The 24,627-nt window shown below is 41.5% G+C and overlaps 2 protein-coding genes across 2 annotated transcripts in view; both read left to right on the forward strand.

The window, feature by feature from the left end:
* On the forward strand, positions 1-24,598 carry LOC134652798 (cationic amino acid transporter 2-like). Its single transcript, XM_063507965.1, has 14 exons — positions 1-124; positions 418-569; positions 1,551-1,679; positions 9,561-9,716; positions 12,814-12,918; positions 14,160-14,317; positions 15,466-15,582; positions 16,869-16,966; positions 17,617-17,756; positions 20,400-20,502; positions 21,300-21,421; positions 22,300-22,442; positions 22,817-22,925; positions 23,078-24,598. Exons 1-14 carry the CDS (start codon positions 45-47, stop codon positions 24,520-24,522), a joined length of 3,057 nt encoding a protein of 1,018 aa, XP_063364035.1. The 5' UTR covers positions 1-44; the 3' UTR covers positions 24,523-24,598.
* LOC134652818 (uncharacterized) overlaps positions 1-24,627 on the forward strand; it is a 326,718-nt gene that overhangs the window by 28,077 nt on the left and 274,014 nt on the right. The window lies entirely within an intron of this gene.

The raw sequence follows: 24,627 nt of genomic DNA on the forward strand, positions 1-24,627 counted from the left end.
TGGCATACTAGCCTTGACAAATGTGGCTGCAGCCCGGCTGACCAATGGCGGGCAAGGTGCTGCGAGCCATCACAAGGCGGAAGGTGTTCCAGCCAGAGCAACTCGAAGTTGGCAACTTGAGGAGGTAAACTATATATCTTTAGTTGGAGACACAGAGTTTTGGCGAAGAGTGATTGATCAATGGTGGGAGGCAAGTTGCTTCGGGTCATTTCAAGGCAACTTAAGGAGGAAGGAGTTTTGGTGAAGAGTGTTTGACCAATCGGCGACCGCTTAACTTGATTATAAACAATAGTCAATAGTACAATCTTCTGATATACTTACATAGTTCTGGCCTAACGATGGCTACGAATAGGAATCGATGAAGGCATGCAAAGCGATCTTGAATAAACGATTTTAGAGTATTTTGGTCTGTTTCAGATGCCTGAGTGTCTGGGACCTAACATCGCTGGGCATAAGCTCCACGTTAGGAGTGGGCATCTACTACCTGGTGGGCTCGGTGGCGCTGGACATTGCTGGACCATCGGTCGTGTTCTCGTTTTTCATCGCTGCCGTTGCGTCTCTGTTTGCAGGTGCGTTGGGTTCTCCTTTGACACTGTTAGATGATTGGGCCTCAGAGATCTGACAACCATGGGCCAAGGCAACATGCTGGACGTTGGACATAGATCTACAATAGGATTAGATATATGCTGCCTGTTGGGCGTCTGGCTACCTCGATCGCCCTGTTGCGGCTCTATGGATGTTGTAGACGGCAGAAAATACCTGTTTAACCTGAGAAACAAACCTATACCTAACTAATATTTACCTATAAGTAAGACACGTCTTTATTTTTAAAATTAAAAGAATAAGAGCTTGTCATGGTAATTTTGAACACCTCGCCCGCTTAGCAACTTCTGCTGCTGACTGTACCACGATCTCGACTATCGGGTTGTCCGGCCTGGAAACGAAATCATAAAATACTCGACGATAGTCGGGTTTTCGGCACTGAATGTGTTAAATATACCTACCTACTTACTTGTTTGCTCGTGTTACTCTCTTCTGCCTTGCATCCCTTTGATCCCTTCCACCGTCTACAATGTGGTCCTTCGAACCGGATCACTGTAGTTGATTTCTTACTTTGACCGGACGTAGATGTATCCTGGCATTCCTGGCATATCCTACGGTTACAAAGTTTGGTACTGTTATGCAACGGCTTTGCCATATACAGAAAACATGATTACTTACCTGAATAACTTTTCCAACAACAATACGTACATTGCTTGATTTGGGATTTCATACCATCACATTCATATCTCACTCCCGGTCAGTGGCCCGTTTCTCAAAAGCTTGTAACTTGTAATGCAAGTGGAAGTCCCTTTCTAACAAAAGCTGTCAAAAAGTGACATACCTAATGCGATTGTATTACAAGTTACAAGCTTTTGAGAAACGGCGGGCCCCAGGTCATGATCACGCGTGGGTCACGGGTTATAAATTCGGTTTCAGCCGGTGCCCAAAAATACAATGAAAAAGTTCTGGAAACACTCGTTATTAAAAAAAATATTTCTCGTTTTCAGGACTATGCTACTCGGAGTTCGGAGCGCGCGTCCCGCGCGCGGGCTCCGCCTACATCTACACGTACGTGACCGTAGGCGAACTGACCGCCTTCATCATTGGATGGAACATGATACTTGAAGCATTGTTCGGTGAGTACATTTTGTTTGACGTAGAATTTTGGTACTTGGGCTCTAAGGCATATTTTAATGGTCTTTATTTTTCCTTCAGTTTCCTAGCCCATTTTATTTAACACGTTCACTGTCCCGTGCCCCACATATGGGTCACGGCAAGCCTCTATTAAAAGAAGATTGAGAGTAAACAGTTGGGACAGTGAACGTGTTAACTATACGCAATGGCTTTAGAAAGAATCCATCCAAAGTTCCTTGTTGGATATAATTTCGGCTAACAGCAACGGATGCTGACTGTATTAAGTACTCGAAGTTGTAGTTAGTCCATTCATTATTTTTTTTTAAGTAGGTATGTCTGACGGCCCATCTTGGTGATGCAAAAATAATATTACGAGTAGGTAATAGGGTTGCCAACTATTTTTTGGTGGAATATAGTATTTTCTAGAATAAGGCATCAAAAATATAGTACATTTCAAAAAAATATAGTAATTTTAGATAAAATACTAAACATAAGTGTAATATACGTTTAATCGGAAATATAGTATTTTAGCGTACTATATATCTTTCCAAAAGTATATAGTACAGAGAGCCAAAATATAGTATTGTATTGTATTGTAGTTCGGGCGATTTTCCGCAACTCGACGTCTTGCGCCTATTTTGCGTGATGGGGATGTGGGCTAGTCCTGCCAGCCCAGCTCCTCGAGGAATCCTATCAAACCTTTGATGTTGAGTAGGACCTCGGGGAGGTCTCTCGGGGATCCGAGATGTTTTGCCCTGTATGGGGCCACTCCGCTGCATTCCAGCACCACGTGAGAGGCTGTTTCTTCTGTCTCCATGCATCCACGGCATAGGGGACTGTCTGTGACACCTGTTGTAAAAAGATGTTTGTTAAAGAGTCCATGACCTGTTATGACACTGGTTACCATACTCAGTCGAACCTTTCCTAGTTGAAGGAGCGCCCTTGTGAGCTTACCGTTGATGCCAGGCATGGCTTGTTTGGCCTGTCTGCATCCAGTCTGGTTTAGCCAGTGTTCTGTGTGTAGTTTCCCCGTACGTGCCAGCAGCATTGAGCGTACCTTACTGAACGGTATCGGGAGAATCGGTTCCGGGCCAATCGCCCCCGCACCCGATCCTAGTCTGGCGAGCTCGTCCGCAGCATCGTTACCTCGGGATCCGCTGTGTCCCTTGATCCATTGTAAGGTGATCTTATTGTTCTGACATACCTCCATTAGTCGTTCGTGGCATTCGTGTATAAGTTTGGATGTGATTATATGGCTTTTTAGGGCCATTAAGACTGCTCTACTGTCGGAGAGTATGCGGATGGAGGATCCTACTACCTTCCTTGCAGCGATGGCAGCCGCCGCGTTTATGATGCCCATGCACTCAGCTTGGAATACCGAGTTATGGGCTCCTAGCGGAGTGGTGATTGACATGTTCAGGTCTTCTGAAAAGGTTCCAGAGCCCGATCCGCTGTCTGTTTTGGACCCATCTGTGAAGATTCTCAGCTCCCGGGGATTGAGTCCTTCGTAGTTGTCGTCCTCATATAATTGTATTTTGTACCTTTTGTCAAAGATGGCTTGTTTGTGAATTCTATCCGTGCCCGCCCTGAGCACTGGAAATTCGTTGTATACCCTATCCAGGCATATTGTGTGAAGTGCTCCTGTGATGTTAGACCATATGTTGAGGGTTCGCAACCTTACCGCTGAGAGACTGGCCTCTTGCTGTATGTGTAGGTGCAGCGGTGGAAGGTTTAGCATGACCTCCATGGCTGCAGTCGGAGTAGACCTCGTGCAGCCAGTGGTGGCCGCACATGCGAGCCTCTGGAGTCTTTGTAGCTTGTCTCGTACGTTGCCTAGGTTTGTTCTTGGCCACCAAACCAGAGCACCGTAACAGAGTAGGGGGCGGATTATAGTCTTATAGAGCCAAAGGGTAATTATCGGGTTGAGTCCCCACCTCTTACCAATCATCCTTCTGCACTGCCAGAAGACTACTCCCGCCCTGTCTATGCGTTTGTTGATGTGATTGTTCCAGTTGAGTTTACTGTCGAGAGTTAGTCCTAAGTACTTAACTTCGTCGGTCAGCTGTAGCTCAGTCTGGAAGAGTGTTGGTCTGGTAAAGTTGCCAAGTGCCCTTTTATTGGTGAACATTACCATTTCTGTTTTGGTGGGGTTAACTGATAGGTCAAATTCTCTACACCAGCGTTCTACGATCCGAAGAGCTGCCTGGGTGAGGTCGCATACTGTACTGGCAAATTTACCCGATATTAATATTGCCAGATCATCAGCGTAGCCTATTGTGTAGAAGTGTTCCTCGTTCAGTTTGGTTATGAGGTTGTTGACTACTAGGTTCCATAACAGAGGTGACAGGACTCCCCCTTGAGGGCATCCTCGCACCGCCGCTACGGCCTGCGGTTCACCTACATACCTTATTGTCCTTTGGTTTAGCATGTTCGTGATCCACTTTATTAGTCCGGGTTCAGCGCCGTGGCTTTCCAAGGCATTCCCTATGCTGGTAAAGTGAGTCTTGTCAAAAGCGCCCTCTATGTCAATGAAAGTGCCAAGACACATTTCCTTGCCATGGATGGCTCTCTCAACACGGCTTACAACCATGTGTAGAGCCGATTCCGTAGATTTACCTGAGCTGTACGCGTGCTGGTTGTGGTGCATCGGTATGTTCTTTAGCGCTCGGTCCCTCAGGTCCCTGTCGCACAGTTTTTCCAAGGTTTTCAGCAGGAATGATGTGAGACTGATAGGCCTAAAGGATTTCGCAGCTGTGTAGTCATTCTTACCTGGTTTTGGTATGAATATCACATTCACATCTCTCCATCTCCTGGGCACGTACCCCCAGGCTAGGCAGGCTGCCATGATGTCGGTCAGGGTTTCCTGGATGAGTCCTAGACCCCACTGTAGGAGAGCGGGGAAGATCCCATCCGGACCAGCCGCCTTGAAGGGATGGAAGCTGTCTATGGCCCACCTGAGTTTCTCAGCGGTGACGACTCTGTGCGCCATTTGCCAATTGTTGTCCGTTATACTGTATTCCTCGTCCTGCTGATCTGCATCGGCGAGACTTACGCATCCTGGAAAGTGAGTTACCAGGAGAAGGCGTTGGGTCTCTGCAGGGGTAGATGTGTATGTGCCATCGGGTTTACGCAGTGAGCCCAGTTGTGATGTGGGCTTGTACGCTAAGGTTTTCCTTACCCGGTTGGCGTGGTCAAGTGTTTCGATGCTACTGCAGAAGTTCCTCCATGACAGGGATCTCCAATACCGCAGTCTCTTTTTGTACCTGGCTTTGGCTTCGTAGTAATTATCCCAGTCCACCTCGGCCGTTGTGTTCATGGCCCTGTTGAAGAGTTTCCTGGTTTTCCGCCGGAGTCTCTCCAGTTCTGGGCCCCACCACTGGTGCCCCTTTATGGCAGTTCTTGCCGGTGGTTTTAAGGGGCACGCTTTGTGGTAGCTGTCGACGAGGGTATCGGTTAAGATGTTTACCTGCTGTTCTATCTGTGCCGGTTCCCGAAGGTCATCCCTCGGTGGAAGCCGATCAAGGCTTTCCCCTAGGACCTTCCTAAAAGTGGTTCGGTCCGTTTTCCTGGGATTCCTCTGGGCGGTTGGTGTGTCTCCAGATGCTAGTAGATTGAAGCGAATCCATCTATGGTCTGAGCAGGAGGCCTCCTGGGAGACGTGCCATCCCATGATTAGTTCGCTGACCTCCTCCGACGCCAGAGTCAGGTCGATAATCGTCCTGCATCGTTTGTTTACAAATGTTGGCCAAAATATAGTACAATACTATATATATAATATAGTACGGTTGGCAACCCTAGTAGGTAAGTATAATATAAAGAATTACCTAACTAACCGATTTGGATTTGAAAGATATTTTTGTCTTATCCCAAGTATATCTCATCATCACAATTTTAAGAGCCTGGCTCTTGTCGGTGGAGTAATCGCCATTCCCTTTTTCTCTTTGCCACCGTTTTGAGCTCCTGATACGTCACTACACTGATTTTCTCTTTGGCCTGGTCCAAAAACGCACGTCTCGGTCTTCCTCTGCCTCTCTTTTTAACAAGCTTTTATTAGGTCGACCTGTATGTAACTAAGTATGTAATGGAATCTTGCAAGTTAAATTTGATCCACTTCCCGGTTTCCGATTAAGCTGAAACTTTGCATACACATGTAAGTCGGGTGACAATGCAATATTATGGTACCATCGAGCTGATCTGATGATGGAGACAGGAGGTGGCCTCAGGAACTCTGTGATGAAACAACGCAACCTAATTGTGTTAGGGGTTTTTAGAATTCTCTCGATGAGTATTAGTTGTTTGTCGTAAGAAAAGTACAGTCAGCGATAAAAGCTTGTACCAAAAACGAAATTTTTGCCAAAAACTTATTTTCTATTCTTCCTTCAATTATAGTCTTTATGTAAGTATCGTGCCGTATCAGGTGCCCCAACATGTTTCCCCTTCTGTTTTTAATCGTTTTCAGCAACCTTGCTAAAAGTATATCTAATACCTACACTTTACACTTACACTTTAGACTTTTTTAACTGTACACTAACACAACTTAAAGTCTATTTTTTTATTCGGTAGACTAAAATGACATTTCATAGTATGAAATGACATTTTATGCTCATACTATGAAATGTCATTTTAGTCTACCGAATAAAAAAATAGACTTTAAGGATGCATTTAAATATTGAATTTAACAATCATTTATAACTTCCTTAACGCACTTTCAATGTATTTCCGACAGAGGTATCAAATCATTGATTTACAAATTTTTATAGTAATTTGTGTTTCTCTTATGTGATTAAGTAATAGCCACGGACCTATTTATACGTTTTTTTGTTCTGTTATGAAACTATAGGCTATTCTTATTGTCTTTAAAATATGTACCTGGGTCGTTCTACCGTTTCGTGCCGATTTCGTGTCCGAGCCCACATGAAGCGTTAAAATTATATTTTTTGACTTGTGGTTATTTTTAAAAGGTATGTTTATGTGGTACGAAAAATGCGCCAGTTTTGGAATTTAGCTAAACCTAATGATCTATTAAATAAAAATTAAAAACATGCGAAAAGTTCATTTCCCTCGCACCTAAAATGGCGTACCATTGGGTTCGAAAATTAAAAAACACTATTATTTGCAGATAAACCCTACTTTCCGTTATTGTTTATAAATAAGCACATAATCAGTATTATAATGGTACATGGTTCGTATTTTTAAAGTTAAATTATCATAGAGAGAACGCACTTTTTAATTTTGTCACGCGAAAGACTTCATTTTCACTCTAAAAAATTGCCACTCATGCCAAATCTAAACGCGCCTTTATTCACGAATAACTGTGATTGCTACGTGTTTTTACTACCTTAGTCTACCGCAATACGTCAACGAAGGAGGTTTCGCGCTCTTGATTTACGAGTAATTTAGGTTCTCCTCACCGCAAAGGCACTTTGTCACGGTTACTACTCATTTTTATCCATTAAGTAATTTGGTGCTATATATATTGCAAAAAAATCACCTTGTTAATAATCTGTTAGCATTTTGGTATATCTTCATTACTTTTACTTGATGACATTCTAGCCTTAAAGACTATAAAGAAATTTAAAAAAACCGTCGAAAGTTCATTCCACTCCAATTCATCCTTCTCCATTTCTTCCAATATTGTCGGGTGAAGGAAATGAACCAGTTTGGAAGGAAATGAACAATAATTTTGTATGACAGATGTGATACCTTTTTATGTTTTTAGCCCACAGCCCAAGAGTTATATACACACATATGCTCTTAAATCATAACTCCCATGTTTTGAAACGTATATATGTCCAATTCTTTCGACTTCGTTAGACCGTTTGACAGAGTTTCAGGGTATAGGTTCTTATCTATACCCGACACTATGTCATGGGAATCCTGTTGGTTGTGGATATTGCATATAAATAAGCAGATAGGCGCGTAAGTAGGTTTTTTTTTGTCATGGCAAATATTGTAAATATATCGGATAGATACATCATATTTCCAACATTTTATAAATGCGGAACATTTTGGACAGATGACCCGATTGAAACTTATCTAACGCCTATTAATGAAAAAAATATGCTAATTAAAATACTGAAAACTTTTGATAGTTCTTGAATAAAGCTCAAGAGCGAGTCCTCCGACGCCAGATATTTATGAGGAGGGTCTCACAAAGATCTGCTCCCGGGAGCCTCTTTTTGTGCTAAGTTAAAAATACAGGTTGGCCGTATCAGGGAAATTTCTTGTAACTTTGTAACCGTCTAAAGGCCAAGCTTTAGAAAAATCTAGAAAGTTCATGAAACAATGGTCCAACACCATCTAGAACTGGAGAGAAGCGTCCCATTCCCACCCCTTTCTGCGAGTTCCGCAAAGAAAGAGCAAGCAGCTCGGAGCGTCCGATTGTGGCGCGCTTTCCTGCGAGGCTGAAAGCCGAGCTTTCGCAGGAGAGTAGACCTTAAATTGTTTCAATGCCCAAATGCAACCGATGCCGAAAGCCGGGCTCCGCAAAAGGTGTTAAAAATTTATTTTAACTCTTAGCAGCGGGTACAATCGTGCGAGGTCAAAGACTGAGCTTCAATGGAGCTGACCTCAAACAAGAACCAATAGCCGAATGTATTAAAAAGCAAGGCCGAAGGCCCGGGGGAGCTTCAGATAGGGGCACATTTCCGTGCAAGGCCAAATATCAATCTGCAAGAGAGCAGAACTTTGCTAAGTGAGGCCAAAGGCCGAGGTCCGCATAAACGCTGAAGGCCCAGTCCGTCTGATCACGTTGCGCTTCCATAGAAGACCTAAATTGAGAACTAAGAGAGCTTGAAATTTAACCAATGTGATCTCGGACCCTCCTGCGGCTTGACCTTTGCATTTTTCCTCGACTCCTCGACTTGTTGAGTCTACAACCCTATGGAGTTTGTTATTTATAATAAGTATTTTGATTATTGGGGCGTACTCGGCCTTTGGCCTCTATTTACACAGGGTTTTGTGTTTCGTAGAGTACGCTCTTCGACCTCCAATGGCTTTAGAGCTCAACATCGTGTTTGCGGTCCGCTAGTTTGCTTTTTAATACACAACTATTTGTTCGTCTCCAGCTCTGCTGTCCTGCAGCTTTACCTCGGCCCGCCGTTCCCTTTGAAACGGCTTATCATGGTCGTGTCCGAAATATAATATTCTGGCCCACTTCATTATTTAAAAAAAAACAGCATCTGCCCTTTACAAAGACGGCTAAGTCACATTACCTACATCGATACTGGATACTTTAAAATTATACCTCAGTTCTTTCCCGAATAATATATTTTATCATAAATAACGATTGTTTTTTATAAAAATTTGTAGATAATTTAAGCTTTTTGAATTTCATTTATGTAAGCAGTTTTTTACATTACAAATCTCATTATTATATATTTCTAGTTCTGACAAATAATGAGACCGAAAACGAATACTGAAACATCGTAAAAAGTATTGTTAAAAAGTAGGTTATTATATTAAACAGGTCAACAGGGTAGATATACTTTTATAAAGCCAAGATATTTATGGTTCCATCGTTTAAAATATTATCACTTTGATTTTGAGCAATAAAGTTAATTTATATTTAATCTAATTTCATTTCCTTCTATTCGTGTTTCATTACCTTCCCTTGCTTTTTCATTTCCATCTGTGCCTTCATTACATTCCTTATTTGTTTTCCAAAAGTATAACTAGTACATAGGTGCCTTTCTTAAAATAATATACACAATACGTATACACATTCACAATATCAAACTCTACACTGTAACTTCAAAATAAAAAAAATCTCCAAAAAAGTGCCAAATCGGCACGAAACGGTAGAACGACCCACCTACATAAACCGTGTGTCACTGTTTTTTTCTGAATAAATAAATAAAAAATAAAAATAACATTTTTCGTAGGTGCAGCGAGCGTGGCACGCGGCCTCAGCCTCTATGTAGACCTGATGGTCGGTAAAGCCATGTCGGAGTGGTTCACGGCCGTCGCGCCGTTACACTGGGATCTGGTGGCGACGTACTTTGACTTCTTTGCCTTTGGGATTGTCATCGCTTTTGGAGGTATCTACTCTTCACCTACTTTAGTAAAACATACATTAGCTCTAGCTTACTTAATACAAACTGATAATATCGTGTGTGTTTGTACTAAATAACGTGGCCTGAAAGACGCATTAAATTTCAAAGCAAAGCTGAGAATGGAAGTCAGATTATGACACGTATCATCTCATAACCTCATAAGGGACCGCTTTTGACAGGAGAATAGAAGTACATAGCTTGATTGGGTAGGGCAAATTATTGTTGCCAAAAATTAGACAACTAAATTAGGTGGGATCATGCTACACTGCGTCATACTTTATGCGGAAACTGGATTGTCAAACGCCACAATAACTTATAGACCGCGAGCCACGAACAGGTTTCCATGACCAATCGCCTCCCAGGCGATAACTCCTATAGTGGTTAACGGCTACGTATGATGAATCCTCGTGGACGTCAGCTGCCGCTCCGTTGGTGGGTTGAGGAATGGCAGCAACCGAAACACGTAAAAAAAAAAAAATTTTCAGTCATCGCCTCCCGTTTGATACTTTGCCAGATGATAGTTTAGGTGCTATTGTTAATAAAAAAAATCGTCAGCCGGTTGTATCGCGGTGGAAACACCGTCAGCTGGTCACATGAACATGTAAAAAAAAATTTTTTTTTCAGTCATCGCCTCCCGCTTGATACTCTGTCAGATGATAGTTTAGGTGCTATTGTTAATAAAAAACATCGTCAGCCGGTTGTATCGCGGTGGAATCACCGTCAGCTGGTCACATGAACATGTAAAAAAAAATTTTTTTTTCAGTCATCGCCTCCCGCTTGATACTTTTTCAGATGATAGTTTAGGTGCTATTGTTAATAAAAAACATCGTCAGCCGGTTGTATCGCGGTGGAATCACCGTCAGCTGGTCACATGAACATGTAAAAAAAAATTTTTTTTTCAGTCATCGCCTCCCGCTTGATACTTTTTCAGATGATAGTTTAGGTGCTATTGTTAATAAAAAAAATCGTCAGCCGGTTGTATCGCGGTGGAATCACCGTCAGCTGGTCACATGAACATGTAAAAAAAATTTTTTTTTTCAGTCATCGCCTCCCGCTTGATACTTTGTCAGATGATAGTTTAGGTGCTATTGTTAATAAAAATAATCGTCAGCCGGTTGTATCGCGGTGGAATCACCGTCAGCTGGTCACATGAACATGTAAAAAAAATTTTTTTTTTCAGTCATCGCCTCCCGCTTGATACTTTGTCAGATGATAGTTTAGGTGCTATTGTTAATAAAAAACATCGTCAGCCGGTTGTATCGCGGTGGAATCACCGTCAGCTGGTCATATGAACATATATTAGATTTTATTTATTTATTTGCTTGATATGTTCATGTGACCAGCTGACGGTGATTCCACCGCGATACAACCGGCTGACGATGTTTTTTATTAACAATAGCACCTAAACTATCATCTGACAAAGTATCAAGCGGGAGGCGATGACTGAAAAAATATTTTTTTTTTACATGTTCATGTGACCAGCTGACGGTGATTCCACCGCGATACAACCGGCTGACGATCTCTTTTATTAACAATAGCACCTAAACTATCATCCGACAAAGTATCAAGCGGGAGGCGATGACTGAAAAAATATATTTTTTTTACATGTTCATGTGACCAGCTGACGGTGATTCCACCGCGATACAACCGGCTGACGATTCTTTTTATTAATAATAGCACCTAAACTATCATCTGACAAAGTATCAAGCGGGAGGCGATGACTGAAAAAATATTTTTTTTTTACATGTTCATGTAACCAGCTGACGGTGATTCCACCGCGATACAACCGGCTGACGATTTGTTTTTATTAACAATAACACCTAAACTATCATCTGACAAAGTATCAAGCGGGAGGCGATGACTGAAAAAAAATGTTTTTTTACATGTTCATGTGACCAGCTGACGGTGATTCCACCGCGATACAACCGGCTGACGATTCTTTTTATTAACAATAGCACCTAAACTATCATCTGGCAAAGTATCAAACGGGAGGCGATGACTGAAACCAATTATTTTAAATTTTAGATTGTATTTATTTATTTGCTTTATAAATTCATGTGACCAGCTGACGGTGATTCCACCGCGATACAACCGGCTGACGATTTTTTTTATTAACAATATCACCTAAACTATCATCTGACAAAGTATCAAGCGGGAAGCGATGACTGAAAAAAAATTTTTTTTTTACATGTTCAAGTGACCAGCTGACGGTGATTCCACCGCGATACAACCGGCTGACGATTTGTTTTATTAACAATAGCACCTAAACTATCATCTGACAAAATATCAAGCGGGAGGCGATGACTGAAAAAAAAAATTTTTTTTTACATGTTCATGTGACCAGCTGACGGTGATTCCACCGCGATACAACCGGCTGACGAGTTTTTTTATTAACAATAGCACCTAAACTATCATCTGACAAAGTATCAAGCGGGAGGCGATGACTGAAAAAAAAAATTTTTTTTACATGTTCATGTGTACAGCTGACGGTGATTCCACCGCGATACAACCGGCTGACGATTGTTTTTATTAACAATAGCACCTAAACTTTCATCTGACTAAGTATCAAACGGGAGGCGATGACTGAAAAAAAATTTTTTTTTACGTGTTTCGGTGGCTGCCATTCCTCAACCCACCAACGTAGCGGCAGCTGACGTCCACGAGGGTTCATCATATATGGCCGTTAACCAGTATACGAGTTTTCACCCGGGAGGCGATGACTGACGAAATTTGCGCCTGGCTCGTGGACCATTACCCACGCAGGGCGCTGTAAAGCTATGCGCCATCTACTTCAGCTATCATATTTCCAGCTACAATTTGTTAGTATTCTATACAGTGAAAGGCACCTTTAACCTTTTCCACGCCGTGTCAAACACAAAAGCTGTCACTCAGACGCCACATCATTGAAGTGTCAAAACTGAAGTTGAACTTTATGTATATGCACGTAGGTCGATGTTGCTCTGTGGTCTGTGACCGATTAATCGGTCTTTGGCGTTGAACCTACGGTGCGGATATATCGGTCATTGGCGTCCAAAAGGTCAACTTACAATAATACTTAAAATCTGAATGACATTTGTTTCAGTGCTTCTGGCGTTCGGGGTCCGGGAATCGGCCACAGTAAACAACGTGTTTGCCGTACTTAACATGATCGTCATAGTTTTCATCGTTGTAGCCGGCTCTTTCACTGGTAAGTGTCTATCTAAAACAACTAGAACCTGACAGACTGACAGACTGAACAATATGACTTGGAACTCCGGTAGCCGTTTAAGAAGTGTAACACTCTTACGGTAGATGTCGCTACGGTCCCCTTGACCCATAATATGGTGGAAAGATTTGCTGACTATGGATGAGGTCTTGGTGGCTCAGATGGCAGAGCGCTGGAGTATCGATCCAGAGGCCGTGAGTTCAAGTCTCACCCAAGACAGTAATTTTTCCACTTTTAAATTTATTCTAAGCTTAATAGCATCGTTCGCAGACGTTTCTGCTTGTTAAAAATTAAAACTAGAACCTGTAAATATTTTTCGTAATCATCAACTATTTAGTTAGCAACTAGAGAAAGAGTTAATATTATGTCACGTCTAACAAGTGATAGCGATGGTATACGTTGTCAAGTTAAAGTAGGTAATCTTCAATCTTTCAAGTTAGGTGGCTAGCTTATAAAACCTATGTGGGCGTGTGCCTTTAGGAATTAGCTTTTAGGACCTAGCCTGAATTCAAATTATCTATCCAACTAACTTGAATATATAGAATATATAGAAATCACAGTTACGTCTCAGTGATTTTATCTGTGTCTACCTAACATCTACCCTAACTACAAAGTACATGCGGCCGACACCAATTTTGGTGTCTAGCCATAGTAGTAGCCGCGCATTGCTACGGAACGGACGCCTGCTCGCGCTTGCGCCACCTAGCGGTCATATCTGTCGTAATAGACGGTACGCGTTTTGTTAGGGAGCGAATCTTCTGTACCTAGTACTATTATTTATTCTCTGCCATTGACATAGATATCTATAGGGACTGGCTTTACGGGCAATAATAATGAGGCATAACAGGGGCCAGTACAGCGGTGTGAAACCGCTACAACGCGATTGGTTGATGAGTTCGCATCACGCGCGCGATTGGTTGATGAGTTCGCATTACGCGCGCTATTGGTCGCAACTAGTCGCGTTAGACTGCACGATTGGCTGGAATTTGTGAGTAACACCGCTGAACTAGTACCATTTTTAGTGCCTCATTAGCCCGTCCTTATATATTATACGTCATGTTTTCTGCCTATGCTATGTACAGTCGACGTCAAAGAGAAATTTACAGCCAAAGTAACAAAAAAATGTTTACACGACCTAAATGCTATGACAATAAAGTCGTGTAAATATTTTTTTGTAACGTTAGTCGTAAAGATCTCTTTGACGTCGACTGTACTTATTTCAGCTGATGCAAACAACTGGTTTATCCCCGAGTCGTCCGTCCCGCCGTCGTTCGGCGCGGGCGGTTTCTTCCCGTACGGCGTGTGGGGCACGCTGCGGGGCGCTGCCGTCTGCTTCTACGGCTTCGTGGGGTTTGACAGCATTAATGCTACCAGTGAAGAGGTTAGTCATTATCCTACATCTAAATCGTAAAAACTAGCGCCCACGCCAATTACTGGGATTAGTTGCCAAGCGGACCCCAGGCTCCCATGAGCCGTGGCAAAATGCCGGTACAACCCGAGGAAGATGATGAGATGGTATAGGATCCTAATAGACGTGCTATATGCGTGTGTATGTGAGGAACAAAACATACGCAATGCCACCATATTTACACCATAATCCATACTAAATTTATGGTGGAGAGTAAAAAAAATGTGAGACTGTGACAAGGACAAACAATAATAGCGCTTTCGCTGCTACTCCTATACGGCCTATACCGAAAGATACATAAGACTATCCCGCCGTTCGGTCATTTCCTCCACTCCTCATGCCTGATCCAGTTATACTAGATTTATGTTAGCCTAGAATGGTGGCAGACAAACGTACACACATGTAAAGTAAAAGTAACATAGCGAGATGAACCGCTATTATATGCCTAAACCATTTCACAATATAGGTACGCTCAACATGACACCTCCCCCTTCACCTTATCAACGAACTACTACATGTACGGTATCTACCTACATCATACTTTTTAATTTAAACGATATAAATCTTTAGGTAGAGACTCTGCGGAAAGAGAAGACAGCAGTGGAATGTATGGGGCCCAATACATTTGACGACTCTTCTCTTTCCGGACAGACTCTAGAGTCTAAGTACTAAATTCGTTAATTTGATATGGTACTTGAATTGTCTACCAAAGAGTTTCAGAATTACGAGTAATTAGTAGCGGGCAGGGGTCCTTCGGGCAGGAGGAGGGTTATCGACAGCGAGCCGTATTAGTAGAGATCCCGGGAAGGCCAATATCCAGCCGTGGACGAACATCGGCTTATTTGATGACACAGACAATCCAACCTCTAGACATAGCATAGTCGCGCTACCCCCTCTGCCACACATACGGTAGCGTTACTCCATCTTCGAGTCAATCCCGTGCTGTGATTGGTCGTGTCTTTGAACGGACCAATCACGGCACGGGATTCGCTCACCTCGTCCCCCCGCACCCCCGTATTTTTGGCAGCATCGGTTTCATGAAAGAATTGGCCTAAGCTCAGTCTAGAGGTTGGATTGTCAGTGTTTGATGATAATGAAACTTAACCATTTAATATATCCAGGTGGAGAATCCTCGTCGCTCGATCCCACGCGCCATTCTCCTCACGCTATTGGTGGTATTCCTTTGCTATGCCAGCGTAGCCATTGTGGTCACAATGATGGTGCCCTACTATTTACACGTGAGTCTTACATTTTAAACAAACGTTTATGTACTGGCATACACAATGTATTGCATGAAAGAGCGTCATATGTAGGGTTTGCACGACGGATCCGTAATGTATGGGAAGATCCGCGGATCCGGATCCAGATCCGGATAATTTCATACATTTTGGATCCGGATTGCAAACCCTAGTCATATGGCAAGAACTCTTGTATAATATATCGTGTCGTACGGCTGCGATCGTGACCCATAAATGGTCTCGCCGGAAGATCAGCGCTGACTTTCGGGTCAGTATTATGCTGAGGCGAGCCCATTTCGTGGTAAACTTTAACGCTTACCAAGTTTTTGAATATTTGTAGTTTTTAGTTATACTCTTGTATGTAATGTTAGTTTTAAGTTTATCACGAATAAAATACTTGATTCTGATTCTGATTCTAAATTTGTATACGTACGTCACTGATACAGAAAGGAAGAGCTTCACTCCTGTTCTACCGATATAAATGGAGTAGGTATTAGGTATGCGTGAAACGCAAGAGTTAAAAGCGATGAAAGAGCTTGTAGACGGTCGTCTCTTAGTCCGGTAGTCTTCATAACATTGACCTTAAATATCGAATCTGATTTTAAGCGCTGTAAATGTACCTAAACCTATAAGTAAAACACCTGATGATTGATTGAAAACCTGGGGTTGATTGAACCATAAGTTTTGTACGGAGCATTAACCCTTAAATGCATGATTTTTTCTTTTTGCCTGAAATTAATATATGTATCACATAATTGTTTGCCGTTTCTAGGAAAAACAGTAAAAAAAATTATATCATCGATTTTCACTGCGAAATCAGTGTAAAAAGTTGCATAGGCTAAATCATATTTTTGGAAATATATCTTAGCTATTAGTAAAGGGTATGGGAAAAATCTTAACTGCCATCAGAAAGGTACACTATTTATGATGTTCCTATGATAAAGTTTGTAAATATAAAATAATTACAAACCCCGAGAAATCTGCCCAAAATCACATACTAAAAATCATCAACTTCCAGATTTTTCCAAGTTTTCCGACATTTCGTCTATAAACAAATGTAATTTTTATAAATTAAAATGCTGCGTAAATTTATGTAATAATTCGGAAAATTTATTAGTTTTACTATTGAAATAATATACAGGAACAAAATAATAGAATTTGTTTAACCCTTAATCTGTGAGCTGTCTAATGCTTTGTAGACATTTGGCAACACTATGCATTTAACTTATTTAAGGGTTAAACATGTCTACCTGTTTTTGCCATTATCTTATAAAGAATTTGTTCAGGACTCATTGGCATCAGTGGCGACGGCGTTTACATACGTGGGCTGGGACTGGGGGCGGTGGGTGGTGCTGGTCGGCGCCATCTTTGGTATTTCGGCCAGGTAAGTCCCACGTGCATGGTCAAAATAACGGTATCATCATGGGTCGTCCCATTCGTTTTTCGTCAAGTTCTTAAATTAGTCCTATTCTGCTTTCGTCACTCATTCTACATTGAAAGCCACCGACGATTGTGACGAATGTAGAATGAGTGACGAAAGCAGAATAGGACTAATTTAAGAACTTGACGAAAAACGAATGGGACGACCCAAGATGATACCAAAATAACTTGGCGGGTTGAAAGCTTCCGTGTACCGTTGTGCCTACGGAAAGTTTCCAAATATATACATAGACTTTTCAAAAATCCAGATCCTAAAATGACGTAACATTTTCGAATCTGCTACCCAATGTAACCGTCATTATGGATCATTGATCTGCAATAAACGATTTTTATTTTTTATTTAAGTATTTAGTACAAAGGCCGGTAAATAAATGTGGCTACAAAACTGTCATTTTAGTATCTGAAATATAAAAATGTGACGTTATCCATGAAAAGGGACCTTATCGTCGATGGCGCTTACGGCATTATTAACGATGCTCCGATATAAATACAATGCCGCGCGACGCTGTGCGGCGTAAGCGCCATCGCTAATAAGGTCCCTCTTTTCATAGATAATGCCCCAAATAGACTTTGAATAAGACTTTGACTTCCCAGCTTGTACGGGTCGATATTCCCTCTGCCGCGACTGCTGTACGCAATGGCGTCTGACGGGTTGTTCTTCCACTGGTTTGCGAGGATCAGCAAGAACAAGAAATCACCGGTCATCGGAACACTCGTACCGTCTATTGTCATAGGTAATGATCAGGGATGTTGCGAACATCCGCATCCGCAACCGCGGAACTTCCGCATTATTTTCAACATCCGCATCTGCATCCGCATCCGCATAAAATCGATGCGGAGCTTATGCGGATGCGGATGTCGAACAAGTGGGTACAGGAACGTCTTAGCGGCGGCGTAAGTGCTAGGTGATTTCGTCATTACCTATAACGAAATCGTCTAGATCCAGAAAAGTCGGCCAAGTTACTGTTTATTAAATATAACGCATCTAAATTCTTGCTCAAATACTAAACGTTTCGTTTTTTTTTAAATAAATAAATACTAAAAAATATAATATTTGACGTTTTCTAAGTACCTAATCTTGACATCCGCATCCGCATCCGCGGATGTGAGTCTTTAAATATCCGCATCCGCATCCGCATCCGCGGATGTCAAAAAATCTGCATCCGCAACATCCCTGGTAATGATATAAGAATCATATGAACAGTTCCTCTGTTTTCGTATTTAATACCCAGGGATTGTGCCAAAATGAATTCAGCGCGGAGCAAGTACCAGGGCCTCATGAGTTACGAGGTGTCGTTGACCAACCGGCCGGGGAGCGGGGCGCGGGGGCCGGGTCGCGTACGAGTATGAAGCAGGGATGTTGCGAACATCCGCATCCGCATCCGCAACCGCGGAACTTCCGCATTATTTTCAACATCCGCATCTGCATCCGCATCCGCATAAAATCGATGCGGAGCTTATGCGGATGCGGATGTCGAACAAGTCGGTACAGGAACGTCTTAGCGGCGGCGTAAGTGCTAGGTAATTTCGTCATTACCTATAACGAAATCGTCTAGATCCAGATAAGTCGGCCAAGTTACTGTTTATTAAATATAACGCACCTATATTCTTTCTCAAATACATAACGTTTCGTTTTTTTTAAATAAAAAAATACTAAAAATGTAATATTTGACATTTTCTAAGTACCTAATCTTGACATCCGCATCCGCATCCGCATCCGCGGATGTGAGCCTTTAAGAGCCAACAGGAGCTAAGATTTAAATATTTTAGGTAAATATACCCGTCTCGCTAACGGAAGCGGCTCCTAAAACTAGTGCGATAAGGACAAGGCGAAAAATCCTGCGTAAAAATCTCAAAAATCGAGGTTTCGTACTCGACTGTTTCCTCCTCCAAAACTTAACCAATCGTAACCAAATTTGGAAATCTAAATGATTATGACATTATCTGTGTCGGACCGTTTTGCTTTTTTGACTAATTGATGTCAGTTTTGAATAGCACGCCTCTCATTGCGGCATAGTCAATTAGGCCATTTTGGCCATTTTTGAAGGGCTCTAGCGCCTTAAAAAACAAAAATATCAAAAAAAGCATAACGGTCCAACACAGATTCAGCTTCAAAACCCACGGAGGAAACAGTCGAGTACGTTTGTATGGAGAAATGACCACTCCTGTTGGCTCTTAAATATCCGCATCCGCATCCGCATCCGCGGATGTCAAAAAATCTGCATCCGCAACATCCCTGGTATGAAGGTATCGCGGCTGCTCGCGCATCTTAGCTGTATACTTTTGGTTTTTTAGGGTTCCGTACCCAAAGGGTAAAAACGGGACCCTATTACTAAGACTCCGCTGTCCGTCCGTCCGTCCGTCCGTCCGTCCGTCCGTCCGTCTGTCACCAGGCTGTATCTCACGAACCGTGATAGCTAGACAGTTGAAATTTTCACAGATGATGTATTTCTGTTGCCGCTATAACAACAAATACTAAAAACAGAATAAAATAAAGATTTAAGTGGGGCTCCCATACAACAAACGTGATTTTGACCGAAGTTAAGCAACGTCGGGCGGGGTCAGTACTTGGATGGGTGACCGCTTTTTTGCTTGTTTTGCTCAATTTTTTGTTGATGGTGCGGAACCCTCCGTGCGCGAGTCCGACTCGCACTTGGCCGGTTTTTTACCTACATGTATGATTCTTCTACTAGTTTTAAGTATTTTTTTTTGTTGACTCGTAGAAAAAGTATTGTATACAATAGTGATATAATCAAGCTTTTCAATCTCGTACCTTACTTAGGCAACTCAGCAAGCTTCGTTGCCTAAACACGGTACTCGACTGAAAAGCTCTCCATTATATCACGATTGTATAAAATACTAGTTAAGTTTCCGTAAGAGCCATAGGTTCAGTCCTACCCTCGTTTAACGAGAAAAAAAAGCTCTATAACCCCTGAACTCCCATCTAATTTGACTGTTATTTCTAGTGACGGAACTGACGGAGATTGTTGGTAAGACTTTTAGAGTTTGATCAAAACGGCCCAAACACTTATAGATGGTCAAGCAAATCTTGTCAGTAGAAAAAGGCGCGAAATAAAAATTTTCTATGGGACGATATCCCTTCACGCCTACATTTTTCAAATTTGCCGCCTTTTTCCACTGACAAGATCTGCTTGACCATCTATATATAATAGGCACAAAACGTAAAAGATCGTGAGTTCAAGCCTTCTCGAAGCTATATTGCTAATGACTTTGTTTTGGAAAAAATGCAAAATTAAAAACCGTCAGAGGTAGGTAATAATATAAAGTGTCTCCTGTGTTCCGTGCCCAATTTATGGGCTAAGTTGTATTATACCGTTATAGCCGTGGACTAATTTTGTTTGTTTGTATGCTTCCAGCTGTATTGGCCGGCCTGCTAGGATTGCACGCACTGGTCATGATGATGTGTGTGGGCACCCTGCTGTCTTATACCATTGTCGCTTCATGTATTGTAATACTCAGGTAAATACGGAATGTGTTTTCTTTAGTCTTAGAAGTTTAGTTTCTTTAGAAATAAGAAGAATATGTAAGCTATATACATCAACTTTTACTATTAGGCCAATCCCTAAATTAACCCTTCGTATGTATAAGCACTGTACGGATATGATGGTCGTTCTTGTCTACGTGACAGCGTGATAAAACGGTGTCCGTCACTTTCTTTCCCACGGTGTTAAACAGTGACAGTTATTTTATCACGTGGATAAAGATGGATAAAGCTATCCATAATAGGCTGGCTGATCAGTTTGAACGAATTTAAACCTATTGTATTAAACAATGGATTTAAATTCGTGCGCACTGATCAGTGCTTAGATGTCTTGTTTCTTAACGCTTCGTATGTACGAAGCGTTAAGAAACAAAATGGTGACCCGATAAGTATAAATTCTAAATGGCCAAAATGTACAAAGTCCAATCCCATTTTTTTAAAGCGTTTTCGGGGTTAGCCCCATAGTAAAATGATCTACAATTCTACATATTCACCTTAAACTTTACTAGGACTGAAGGTCGAAAAAGTCACGATGTAGTACATCATCATCATTTGCAAACTTATTAGTGCAGACGGACTCTAAACTGTAATCGACATGTTTCAATATTAAAAGGGCTCATTTAGACGGGGCGGAACTCGCATGCGAGTTTGATTACATTGCGTCGTTTGATCGGTCGACTGAATTAATGTAATCTCAATGGTCCGCAATGTAACTAAAATCATATACGAGTTCTCGCGCCGTCTAAATGGGCCCTTTGATTTATACCTATTCCAGATACCGTTCAGAAAAGATATCAACTGGATCTAAAAGCATTGTGAAGCAGATGTTCTACTGTGGAAGTCGAGAAGCCACGGAAAGCAGCTCGCGGCTGGTTAACATTGTGCTGAGTTTATACCGTAAGTTATAAATTATTTACATTCGATTTAGCTGCATTAAATGGGTCAATCAGATCGTAACTAGCTTATCTGTACCTAGTAGGTTTGTTTTCACTTTTCAAATTTTTGGTCGAGTCACTGTAGGATCGTTGTATTCGTGTAGGTACGGAAGTACGGAAAATATTTATAACATTTTCGACGCCGTGTCAAACACAAAAGCTGTCACTCGGACGCCACGTCACCGAAGTGTCAAAACTGAAATTGAACTTTATGCATATGCACCTAGGTCTATGTTGCTCTGTGGTCTATGACCGATTAATACATTTTGGCGTTGGACCTGCGGTGCGTATATATCGGTCATTGGCGTCCAAAAGGTTAACACCAAGTTAATGAATTATAATAGCACAATATGTAATTTTAGTAACAATTTATATGTACTTACTTACCTTCGGTTTTCATCTTCAAACCAGACAGGTTGTACCACAACATCACAATGTTACCGTGGTCCTTAAAACCTCTGCCTTGCAAAATTTTACCAAAACTCAATGATTTATAACTCAAGATAGGTTATATTGAAGCGCTTACCTTGTGACAAATTGGACAAGTTGCCTTTAGTCGCAGCTGGACAAGCGAGAAATGTGCACGTGCTAACGAGCTCCCGCACACCGAAAGAGAAAGAGACGACCTTATGTTTAACAACGAGTGTGACAAAGATGGATGGAATGAGAAAATTAATCAAAAATAACAGATTTCTTCGTAGGCACAGAAATAAATATGGAAGTATTTTTTGTGCTCCTCAATCTTCAAAGTATGAGTATAACCTATCTATGGTTATATAATATCATTGCCAAAACTATTAACATTATGTTTAATAAAATATTGTAAAACCATGTTTTCAGTATTGATGTGCGTGATCGCCGTGGTGGTAACAGTGCACATCGGGGCCAGTATAGTCTGGGGTATCCTGCTGCATGTGGTCGTCTTGATGCTACTGATTGTGATGATGATGCAGCCACAGGGCACGGAGAAAGTGTCGTTTATGGTGAGCTATTAAGCATGCTAAAGTACTACCCGCCATTTCTTATTTCTATGGAATTTTATAACCCGGATACCCTTTTTTCATATGACAAAAATTATAGGTAACCTCAACTATGCTAAGTGCAGAAAATATCGTTCTCAAAAATATACTTATCAAAGGATTCTTATCATACTGACAAGAAGCTAAATCCCATAGAACTAAACTAGAAACAGGAAATCTATGCTGGCACCATCCACAAAAATCTTTGACAGTTGCCAACCCCATTCAGAAAAAATGTGTACTTAGAACATAAAAGTGAGACGGTAGAAATGCCGGAAAATTCTCTTCTTTGTTTTATACTATGTAATGATGCAGGTAATTCATTGTTTTTTTTTCAGACCCCTCTAGTTCCAGTGATCCCGTGCTTAAGCATCTACATCAACATCTGCCTCATGGTATTGATCAACGTGAAAACCTGGATTCGCGTCGCAGTCTGGGTTGTTTTAGGTATCTAATTAATATTACTCTTATAGATTTGTTAGTAACATCAACAATACAAAATATCACTAAGTATATAGAATTTCAAATTCGGAAACAGAGCAGATTAAAGATAGCAAAGACTTCAAAACTATTGACAATCATATTTATTTTATTTACAGGTATAATAGTTTATTTAACTTGCATCTGTTGCTACAAGCGGCAAGAGTGCAACGACACGCACACACACAAGAACGGGAAACCTCCTGTTCAGATCATCATAGAGTCCCCAACCCCTCCTGATACTATCGCTGCAAGTAGTACCAAAAGAGGCGAGGGCAATCATAGTGAACAAGAAATGAGCGAAATAAGACCTGCTAGCCCTATTGAATTAAAAGAGAAAGTTGTAAGAAATGTCATTCAAGAGGAGGTGATAGTTCAACAAGCGGCTATTATAGAAAATAGCGATGAAAAAGAGGCTAAAATAATCGATTTACTAGATCAAGTATTACAAGCAGAAGAAGACACGTACAGTGTAAAGGGAATAGATAATTACGGAGAAATTACGGAAAATGCAGAGGATGTAATAATAGTTTCAACGTCACCCGAATGCATACCGCATAGGAAGAGTTTAAGTGAGTTGTCGGATGCCGGGTCAGACGCATCGTTGGGTAATCAAGTGTTATCTAAATATGATGTAATAGCGCAAGTCCACAGAGAGGACCTACCGAAGTTAAGTGAAGAAGATGATCACAACGTTCTAAACGAAGAAAATGAACACGAACAAGTTACCGCTTTCAATGACAGCGATACTAATTCTCAGACTGATGAGTCTGGATATTCAGACACTATTGATAGAACAGCTTTAACGGAGTCTGTCGAGGAAATCAAAGAAGATATTCCAAACATCCCGGAGCCACCACCTTTTGATGAAAATTTTTTCACAAGCCCTAATTTTAAGAAAGCTTATACTTTTTCATCTAGACCTAATAAACCAACACTTCAAGTATCAGGTCAAGATTATCAAGAAGAGGAGAAGCATAGAGAAAGCATTAAATCGAACAACTCCCAGGATGACATGACAATTACTTTCGGTAGTGACCGACAGGTAAACTTCATGTCTAAGCTGTCGCAAATATATCAAACTAAAATAGCAGACCATGAAGAAGAACAGACTATTAAGCCAGGCAGACGGTCACAGTCTACTGGCAATGTGATAGAGAATACTGAATACAATATGAACAGTCGTGAACGTCCGCAGATTTTCCTAGATATGAAAAAGGAATTACTGGCGAGAGACGCATCAAGTTTACGACCAGTAAATAAAGAAGATGAAGGGGCTGAAGAGCCTGAGAGTGAAGAAGAAACGAGCATGACTAGAGCAGATTTGAAGAGCAAATTGGAAAACATATTTGCCACTGGTGGTCCGATGCTTCTCAAGCCAAGGCTGATGAAGTCAAATCCACCCACTCCAGAAGAATCCTACCAAACAGATGTCTCAAGTACGGAGAGTATAGCCAAAACTCCCAAGATGGACAAAAATGATACCATAGGAAGGCAGAGGGCCAGGTTTGGTGAAGTGCTCAACTCTTTTCGGTTAAGTTTGAACAAAGATGATGAAGTGTGAGTGTTTAACTATTTTCTTATTGAAATTATCAGAATGACTCCGATAAATGTGCTTGCAAGTGGTTTATTACTGCATTTGGGTAATGTTTAAGTGCCTTATTTATGA

Source organism: Cydia amplana, chromosome 12, assembly GCF_948474715.1.
Source record: "Cydia amplana chromosome 12, ilCydAmpl1.1, whole genome shotgun sequence".
NCBI lineage: Eukaryota > Metazoa > Arthropoda > Insecta > Lepidoptera > Tortricidae > Cydia > Cydia amplana.

What these genes read in the sequence shown, in the direction of transcription:
- LOC134652798 (XM_063507965.1), top strand. Translation starts at nt 45, where the DNA reads ATGGCGGGCAAGGTGCTGCGAGCCATCACAAGGCGGAAGGTGTTCCAG. An exon ending in GATTGTCATCGCTTTTGGAG is followed by an intron (nt 9,717 to 12,813) that starts GTATCTACTCTT and finishes CATTTGTTTCAG; the next exon opens with TGCTTCTGGCGTTCGGGGTC. An exon ending in CGTACCGTCTATTGTCATAG is followed by an intron (nt 17,757 to 20,399) that starts GTAATGATCAGG and finishes GTATGCTTCCAG; the next exon opens with CTGTATTGGCCGGCCTGCTA.